The sequence below is a fragment of the Palaemon carinicauda genome, chromosome 9 (assembly GCF_036898095.1).
Source record: "Palaemon carinicauda isolate YSFRI2023 chromosome 9, ASM3689809v2, whole genome shotgun sequence".
Taxonomy (NCBI): Eukaryota; Metazoa; Arthropoda; class Malacostraca; order Decapoda; family Palaemonidae; genus Palaemon; species Palaemon carinicauda.
In genome coordinates, this window is record NC_090733.1 from 164310751 (window position 1) to 164321169 (window position 10419).

Genomic DNA, 10419 nt, shown 5'->3' on the forward strand with positions numbered 1-10419 from the left:
AGAGAGAGCATTACATCAGAGCTGGGAAACACAAAGGCACTCGCGTGACCATTTCAAGATTAAAATCTGAATCAGAGTCGTAGCCTCGATTTTCCCATCTATTCTTTGTCCATTTCTGATCTGCTCTGGGCATCGTCCTGGGCCATTCTGGATCCCTTGCCGAATCAATTATGACCCGGAAATTGGCAGAAGTTTCCCCCTTTCTCAAAGAATCGATAGTCTTATAACTTTTTTTTTTTTTTTTTTTTTCTTTTTGATGTGCAGCTCAACTTCGAAAGCGGTGACCCGTAAGACTTTTTTTTTGCAAACCCCTTTCATTCCAGTCATCCAATCCTTTTCATTCTCATCCCAGGTTAGATTCGGTTTACCATGATGCCGAGACAGAGAAAGGAATTGGAATATGAGTATAACGGACAAGACAGTTTTAGGATCTTTGGGATTTATGACAATGCGTGCGAAGAGAAGGATATATTGACATTTTGCTGATGAGCTTTAGCGTAAATCCAAGTAGGTTTGAATAACAGAAACGTTATTTATTTAGTGAGCGAGTTATTTATACCGATATTTTTCATAGTCTTTCTTCACTAAGGAAGAAGATATGGACTAAAAAATCAGCAATTTCTGTCATTGTCCCTAGGATTGGAAAATTGCCCTTTGCTAAAAAAAAAAAAAAAATGCACGCATCATTTAAGATCTTTATAACTACTTAATAATTAAATCTCAAAGTATCCAATGCAGATTAATGGAAATCTACAATTGATGAATTTCGCTACATTTATATCCCCTTCCCATCTATATGCTACATAAGATGAAATTGTTCTACTAGCTACAAAAAAAGGCAACTGCTCTACAAGCTACAGGAGAGGAAATTTCTCTACAAGCTACAGAAGAGGAAATTGTTCTACAAGCTACAGAAGAGGAAATTTCTCTACAAGCTACAAAAAAGGCAATTGCTCTACAACCTACAAAAGAGGCAGTTGCTCTACTAGCTACAAAAGAGAAAATTGCTCAACAAGCTAGAGAAGAGCACATTTCTCTACAAGGTACAGAAGAGGCATTTGAAATAGTGCGAGCATATACCCAAATTTCCTGGGGATTTTCCAATTCCCCCGAAGGTGGACTTGAAAATAGCTCCAGAGTCGAGACCTAATGAAAGCTGACTACCGGAATAACACAAATTCTACATCGCTGTCTTCAATAAGAAGAGAATTATCATAAATGATTTTTTTTTTAATTTAATAAGAATTAGTCGATCAGAAATTAAGTGAAATCATATGCTTTCGAAATCCATCTGTTTCCGTATTACCTGGCTCTGACATTATTACTTTCTCTGATAGGTCGTAGGTTGATCAGGGCACCAGCCGCACGTCCGCTAGAGAGTTATGGGGTCCTTTGACTGGCCATACAGTACTACATTGGATCCTTCTCTCTGGTTACGGTTCCATCCCTTTACCTACACAAACACCGAATAGTCTGGCCTGTTCTTTACAGATTCTCCCCTGTCCTCATACATCTGACAACACTGAGACTACCAAACAATTCTTCTTCACCCAAGAGGTTACCTACTGCAATGTAATTGTTCAGTGGCCAATTTCCTCTTGGTAAGGGTATAAGAGACTCTTTAGCTATAGTAAGCAGCTCTTCTAGGAGGACACTCAAGAATCAAACCATTGTTCTCTAGTTTTGGTTAGTGCCATAGCCTCTGTACCATGGTCTTCCACTGTCTTGGGTTAGAGTTCTCTTGCTTGAGGGTACACTCGGGCACGCTGTTCCGTCTTGTTTCTCTTCCCCTCGTTTTGTTAGTTTTTTTATAGATTATATAGAAAATATTTATTTTAATGTTACTCGTCTTAAAAATTTAATTTTTCCTTATTTCCTTTTCTCACTGGGCTATTTTCCTTTTTGGAGCCCCTGGGCTTATAGTATCCTGCTTTACCAACTATATTGTAACTTAGCAAGTAATAATAATAATAATAATAATAATAATAATAATAATAATAATAATAGAAAGCTCTACCGTTTCTTCCGTGGTTAAGCCTCATTTCCTTCTCATTTGTATAGGACTGGTATTGGGTACCTACGGCATACTTCAATTGTAAGGACAGATGAAATAGGTTTTATCTTTTCTTATTACGCGTACAGTATATTCGTTAAGTCATGATAATAATAATAATAATAATAATAATAATAATAATAATAATAATAATAATAATAATCTATATTATTATTATCATTATTGCTATCAATATTATTATTGTCATCACTATTATTTCTATTATAACTAATTGAATTTATATTATTATATACAATAGTACGATTTTCCATGCAACTGACATTGATCCTGAGCATAAACATTCGCCCCTCAAGGGCGTGATGAGAAATGCTTCGTTTCCCCCCATCACCCCACCATATCGAAGGAGTGTTGAAAGGATATTTTTTTTTTCCTCTCAGTGAAAAGGTTTGAGAGGGGAAAATCTAGAGAGAGAGAGAGAGAGAGAGAGAGAGAGAGAGAGAGAGAGAGAGAGAGAGAGAGAGAGAGAGAGATCCTTAATAGTCTAAAAATCGCCTGGCAGTACCATCAAGAAGAAAACTCTACAGAGCAACTCAATCAAATCAAAATTGAGAAAATAATCATCAGGAACTAATGATCTTCAAAGACTTTAACAACTGAAGAGAGAGAGAGAGAGAGAGAGAGAGAGAGAGAGAGAGAGAGAGAGAGAGAGAGAGTCAAAGGGACGCTGGGAACAGGCGCTAATGAGATTGTATGTAATTAAAAAGGAAAAATCAAGCAGCCGAGATGTAAAAAGAACACGGTCATTAGAGTCGGAACTCAGGTGCAAGGAGACACGCAGTTTCCCGGGAATGAGAAAAAAAAGTAGATTCAAAAGTGGGGATCTGTGTGAATGCACAGGCGAATTTCGGCCGAGCATTTCGGACAGACGAACGAATATGAACTTCTTGCGTCTATACTAACCCCCCTCTCTCTCTCTACATACATGCATAAACCACAACCACACACACACTTATATATATATATATATATATATATATATATATATATATATATATATATATATACGTATTATATACAGTATATATATATATATATATATACATACATACATATACCAAAGGCACTTCCCCCAATTTTGGGGGGTAGCCGACAACAACAAGAAACAAAACAAAAAGGGGACCTCTACTCTCTACGTTCCTCCAGCCTAACCAGGGACTCAGCCGAGTTCAGCTGGTACTGCTAGGGTGCCACAGCCCAACCTCCCACATTTCCACCACAGATGAAGCTTCATACTGCTGAGTCCCCTACTGCTGCTACCTCCGCGGTCATCTAAGGCACCGGAGGAAGCAGCAGGGCCTACCGGAACTGCGTCACAATCGCTCGCCATTCATTCCTATTTCTAGCACGCTCTCTTGCCTCTCTCACATCTATCCTCCTATCACCCAGAGCTTTCTTCACACCATCCATCCACCCAAACCTTGGCCTTCCTCTTGTACTTCTCCCATCAACTCTTGCATTCATCACCTTCTTTAGCAGACAGCCATTTTCCATTCTCTCAACATGGCCAAACCACCTCAACACATTCATATCCACTCTAGCCGCTAACTCATTTCTTACACCCGTTCTCACCCTCACCACTTCGTTCCTAACCCTATCTACTCGAGATACACCAGCCATACTCCTCAGACACTTCATCTCAAACACATTCAATTTCTGTCTCTCCATCACTTTCATTCCCCACAACTCCGACCCATACATCACAGTTGGTACAATCACTTTCTCATATAGAACTCTCTTTACATTCATGCCTAATCCTCTATTTTTTACTACTCCCTTAACTGCCCCCAACACTTTGCAACCTTCATTCACTCTCTGACGTACATCTGCTTCCACTCCACCATTTGCTGCAACAACAGACCCCAAGTACTTAAACTGATCCACCTCCTCAAGTAACTCTCCATTCAACATGACATTCAACCTTGCACCACCTTCCCTTCTCGTACATCTCATAACCTTACTCTTACCCACATTAACTCTCAACTTCCTTCTCTCACACACCCTTCCAAATTCTGTCACTAGTCGGTCAAGCTTCTCTTCTGTGTCTGCTACCAGTACAGTATCATCCGCAAACAAACAACTGATTTACCTCCCATTCATGATCATTCTCGCCTACCAGTTTTAATCCTCGTCCAAGCACTCTAGCATTCACCTCTCTCACCACTCCATCAACATACAAGTTAAACAACCACGGCGACATCACACATCCCTGTCTCAGCCCCACTCTCACCGGAAACCAATCGCTCACCTCATTTCCTATTCTAACACATGCTTTACTACCTGTGTAGAAACTTTTCACTGCTTGCAACAACCTTCCACCAACTCCATATAACCTCATCACATTCCACATTGCTTCCCTATCAACTCTATCATATGCTTTCTCCAGATCCATAAACGCAACATACACCTCCTTACCTTTTGCTAAATATTTCTCGCATATCTGCCTAACTGTAAAAATCTGATTCATACAACCCCTACCTCTTCTAAAACCACCCTGTACTTCCAAGATTGCATTCTCTGTTTTATCCTTAATCCTATTAATCAGTATTCTACCATACACTTTTCCAACTACACTCAACAAACTAATACCTCTTGAATTACAACACTCATGCACATCTCCCTTACCCTTATATAGTGGTACAATACATGCACAGACCCAATCTACTGGTACCATTGACAACACAAAACACACATTAAACAATCTCACCAACCATTCAAGTACAGTCACACCCCCTTCCTTCAACATCTCAGCTTTCACACCATCCATACCCGATGCTTTTCCTACTCTCGTTTCATCTAGTGCTCTCCTCACTTCCTCTATTGTAATCTCTCTCTCATTCTCATCTCCCATCACTGGCACCTCAACACCTGGAACCGCAATTATATCTGCCTCCCTATCATCCTCAACATTCAGCAAACTTTCAAAATATTCCGCCCACCTTTTCCTTGCCTCCTCTCCTTTTAACAACCTTCCATTTCCATCTTTCACTGTCTCTTCAATTCTTGCGCCGGCCTTCCTTACTCTCTTCACTTCTTTCCAAAACTTCTTCTTATTCTCTTCATATGACTGACCCAGTCCCTGACCCCACCTCAGGTCAGCTGCCCTCTTTGCCTCACGTACCTTGCGCTTTACTTCCACCTTTTGCTCTCTATATTTTTCATGCTTCTCTATACTATTACTCTGCAGCCATTCTTCAAAAGCCCTCTTTTTCTCTTCCACTTTTACCTTCACTCCTTCATTCCACCATTCACTGCCCTTCCTCATGCTGCCTCCAACAACCTTCTTGCCACATACATCACTTGCAATCCCAACAAAATTTTCTTTTGCTAACTTCCACTCCTCCTCTAAATTACCAGTTTCTCTTACTCTCACCTCGTCATATGCCATTTTCAACCTTTCCTGATATTTACTTTTTACCCCCGGTTTTATTAGCTCTTCAACCCTCACTAGCTCCCTTTTACATCCACCTACTCTATTCCCCCACTCTTTTGCTACAACCAATTTTCCTTCCACCAAAAAATGATCAGACATACCGTTAGCCATACCCCTAAACACGTGCACGTCTTTCAATCTTCCAAACATTCTTTTAGCTATATATATATATATATATATATATATATATATATATATATATATATATATATATATATATATATATGTATAAATACAGCATCATGGTAATACTAGGCATAGTACTACAGTACTGTGGTAGCTTATGCTATCTCAGGTGTCAATGGTTCAAAAAAAAAAAAAAAAAAGATTGTTGGTGTTAAGATTCATTTGCGGACCCCTGGTAGAATTGTCTTTATTGTAGGCAAATTAATTTGATCCGACTCCATGAACACTAATGTACTTTCGGAAAAAAAAATACATTTTGTCAGTAAAAAGCGAAAAAAATCGATATTACTCTTGGAGTTTTTGAATGTGATAATTGCAAAAGGGATGACTTTACAAAACTTTTATGGAGAGAAAGAGGGAAGCTATAGAGAAACGATTGAGAAAAATCCTGGTTTACATTGAGAATGTTTACATTGGGTGTTGAAAGCTATGATTCAGAAATTTATGAAGGAGCAAGAGCCAGTGCTGGCATAAGGTCAATTTTAATCCACAGCAATGAAATGATGCTAGAGAGGAGGGAAAACCTTGTGAATGCTAAGTTACGAGAGTTGCAGGAAAGTTAGAACAGTTAGAGGTGAGTGTCGTAGCGTTTGCATGGGTGAAATACTGCCATAAATCACGATTTTTGAAGCAGCTCTCGGATAAATTGTTCTTATATGGAATTCATACTAGATTAAATAGAAATTGAATGTGACAGTGACCGGTGACATTGACCGGGACGAAACTCATCCTTGATTCAGGAGGGGACGAATGGGACATGGCCCTGAGTGTAGCTACTTCAGAAATAAGTCCAACTTGAGAGAAACGTTTCTTTTATCACTAAAAGCAATACCTCTCCGTTGGCTTCAGAACTGAGCAAAGGACATCTATCGGAAACCCTTGCGAGAAACGTTAGCTGATTTGGCATTTCTCTTCTGGGAGTCACACACAGGTTGGACGAGTTCTTGCAGAGCTGTCAAAATATTGGAGAAATCTGTTGAAAATAAAAGCGTTGGCGATGAAAGATATAGTTCATACGAAGACTCGAAATTGGATTTTGCATCCAGCAGTCTGGAAGCCAATGGAAATTTGATTTGATTCGCAGAAAAGCAGCATTACTCTCGTGCTTAAGGTCTCTGTCACAACTGCCAACTCTATTTCGGTGGGATGTAAGACTGTTTTTTCTTAATCGCTCTCTCTCTCTCTCTCTCTCTCTCTCTCTCTCTCTCTCTCTCTCTCTCTCTCTCTCTCTTTTAGGTTAAGTTATGCGAAGGTGTACAACCTCTGTCTCTTTCCCCTTCTGATACCGGCTTTACTTCTTCCCTGTTTCCTCTCCTCTTCTCGAGCCCCTCTTGTCTTCCACTTTGCATTTCTCATCTTTACTTTTATCCTGCCACATGAAATGGTTATGGATATCAGTGAATGTGTGTCTGTGGAGAGAGAGAGAGAGAGAGAGAGAGAGAGAGAGAGAGAGAGAGAGAGAGAGAGAGAGAGAGAGATCTTACACACACACTCAAGGCACAAATAAACCAGCCGGGGTAAAGCGAACGCAACTTCTTTTCAGAAACGCACGATGGCGTGTAACCGAGTTCGCGAAACAAATGCCCTCTTTTGATCTCTGCTTTTGGCAAGAGAAAAAGCATATGCAGTTGGATTTCGTTCTTCCCCTTTTCATCGCAGATCTCGGAAGGAGAGTTATCCGGATAAAACTACCTACCTTTGAAGGAGGAATTTTTCATGCCCTTTGCCAAGACATTCCAGTTCACGAGGCCCGGGACATTAATATTTCTTTTCATGTTCAAGAAATGAGAACGAAAAAGTTGCAGGAAAATCCGGGTATGAATTTTGTCACAAAAATAATAAAACTTATGATAATAACGATAACGGGAAAACAAGCCCACATTAATATTTCGGTAAAAATGTCTTAGAATAAAAATACAGAGCGAACTTTCGAAAACCAGATTAATTTTCATTGAAACAGAAGTAAAAATGTTGAATAGCTTTCCATTTCATACTCATGTTATAAAAAGTGAATAAAATAATAATAATAATAATAATAATAATAATAATAATAATAATAATAATAAAAACAACAACAACAACAAAAACAACAACAATAATAATAATAATAATAATAATAATAATAATAATAATAATAATAATAATAATATGAAGAAAAAGATCAGAGAAAAGGTGAATTATAAAAGAGTTGTAGCAAGGCGAGGACAAATGATGACCCATTCCAAGTAAAAAGATAAAATACAAAAATTACACAATAAGTATATGTGTAATGGGTTGTGGTAGCTTCACCATGTAGAATAAAAGAGAGTTTCAGCTGGTGAAAATAGTAAACTTCTGAAATCCCGTACTGTGTGAGAGAATTTTTTTTAGAAATAAAGGGTTGTTATTCACATTGGGGGCTTCAAAGTAGGCTTAAAAACTTCTGATACTGAGGATTTTTTTTAAGACGTTCTTCCAAGAATTACCAGTTACATGGTGAATGAAGCAGATTATAATGTATTATATTTCACCGAAACCATATAAGCTCCTTTGACAGAAGTTATGATAATAATAATAATAATAATAATAATAATAATAATAATAATAATAATAATAATAATAATAATGATAATAATAATAATAATAATAATAATAATAATAATAATAATAATAATAATAACAACAATATTGCAATAGATAATAGTAATAATATCAATAATACCAACAGCCTTAAAAACAACGCTATGAAAATGATAATAATGAACCCAAACAAAATAGGCGGGTAGGGACTGTTAGTGGTTTATGCTTTCTTTACATTTCACATATTTCATTTAAGTGACCTTGGGAAGAATAACATTTTGAAGCAACCGAATCAGAACTGAAATGACTTTCAGGGCAACAAATCCTCAAGTCTGGCCGGATTACTCAAGCATGGGCCATCTCTAAAAGGTTCTTGAGATGATCCGTTACTACAGACGTCCAAGCTCACGGGCGCTCGCCCGTACACACACAAACGCATACATGAACAATGTCAAATATGAAAACCACCAACCTCTAGCATTAACATGATAAAGCTTATCTTTTAGTTTAATCCATCTATTTTCATGACCTTGATTTCTCGAAAGTGTTTTTTGTATTCCTTCTTCAGAAGATGTGAACGAATCTCGCTCTCTTGATAAGGATAATTCAAGTGACCCAAACCTTGGGAAGATAGATCCAAAGTCATGCAAAGAAGAAAAAGGAGGAATTGCAATCACACGTGTTCTCTGAAAATCGCTTATACAAGTCCTTACGTAAACAGATTCCAAAAAAATTTATATATTGCGTTTACGTTTCATCAATAACATTGATAATATTCTTGTAAGCATAGGTATATCAAGTTGGAAGGAATCTACAAAAACAAGTCTCTTTCTCTCTCTCTCTCTCTCTCTCTCTCTCTCTCTCTCTCTCTCTCTCTCTCTCTCTCTCTCAGGAAATAAACCTACATCAGTCTCCATTCACCGTTACATTCAAAGTGAGAAATCTAATCTCCCGGTGTTTTCTTAGGCTAACCCGTCTCCCGGAAACTCTACTTTACAAGGAAGGACCTGAGTTCTAAATCAGCATCAGCCATAAAATGATGTAGTCCCGCATCTTCTTTAAAAAAGGAAAAAAATAGAAAGATAACCGGGGCAAAAATTGAGATGAGGGGAAAAACCGCCATGACTTTTCTCGCTCGCCCGAACTCATGTGGCCTCATCGTTGAGTCTCATAAGAGTCTCAAAGAGAAGACGCTCGGGATTCCTATGTTCAAAGGGATCACGCTCAGGATTCCTATGTTCAAAGAGAAGACGCTCGGGATTCCTATGTTCAATGAGAAGACGTTCGGGATTCCTATGTTCAAAGAGAAGACGCTCGGGATTCCTATGTTCAAAGAGAAGATACTCGGGATTTCTATGTTCAAAGAGAGGACGCTCGGGATTCCTATGTTCAAAGTGAAGATCCTCAGGATTCCTATGTTCAAAGAGATGACGTTCGGGATTCCTATGTTCAAAGAGATGATGCTCGGGATTCCGGTGCTCAAAGTGAAGACGCTCAGGATTCCTATATTCAAAAAGAAGACGCTTGGGATTCCTATGTTAAAAAAGATGACGCTTGGGATTTATATGCCCAAAGAGAAAACGCTAGAGATTTCCATGTTCAAAGAGAAGACACTTGGGATTCCTATGCCCGAAGAGAAGACGCTCGGGATGTCTATGTTCAAAGAGAAGACGCTCGGGATGTCTATGTTCAAAGAGAAGACGCTCGGGATTCCAAGGTTCAAAGAGAAGATGCTTGGGATTCTTAAATTCAAAGGGAAGATGCTCGGGATTTCTATGTTCAAAGAGAAGACGCTCGGGATTCCTATGTTCAAAGGCAAGATGCTCGGGATTTCTATGTTCAAAGAGAAGACGCTCGGGATTCCTATGTTCAAAGAGAAGATGCTCAGGATTCCTATGTTCAAAGAGAAGACGCTTGGGATTTCTATGTTCAAAGAGAAGATGCTCAGGATTCCTATGTTCAAAGAGAAGACGCTTGGGATTTCTATGTTCAAAGAGAAGATGCTCAGGATTCCTATGTTCAAAGAGAAGACGCTTGGGATTCCTATGTTCAAAGAAAAGATGCTCGGGATTCCTATGTTCAAAGAGAAGACGCTTGGGATTCCTATGTTCAAAGAGAAGACGCTTGGGATTCCTATGTTCAAAGAGAACACGCTCGGGACTTCTAGGTT

The 10419-nt window shown here is 38.7% G+C and overlaps 1 protein-coding gene across 1 annotated transcript in view; it reads left to right on the top strand.

The window, feature by feature from the left end:
• Nucleotides 1-9370: 9370 nt before the first annotated feature.
• LOC137646741 (adhesive plaque matrix protein-like) overlaps nucleotides 9371-10419 on the top strand; it is a 1314-nt gene continuing 265 nt past the window's right edge. The window contains exon 1 of the mRNA XM_068379849.1: nucleotides 9371-10419. This exon is cut by the window's right edge and continues 265 nt beyond it. Within this exon, the coding sequence (XP_068235950.1) occupies nucleotides 9371-10419 (1049 nt within the window).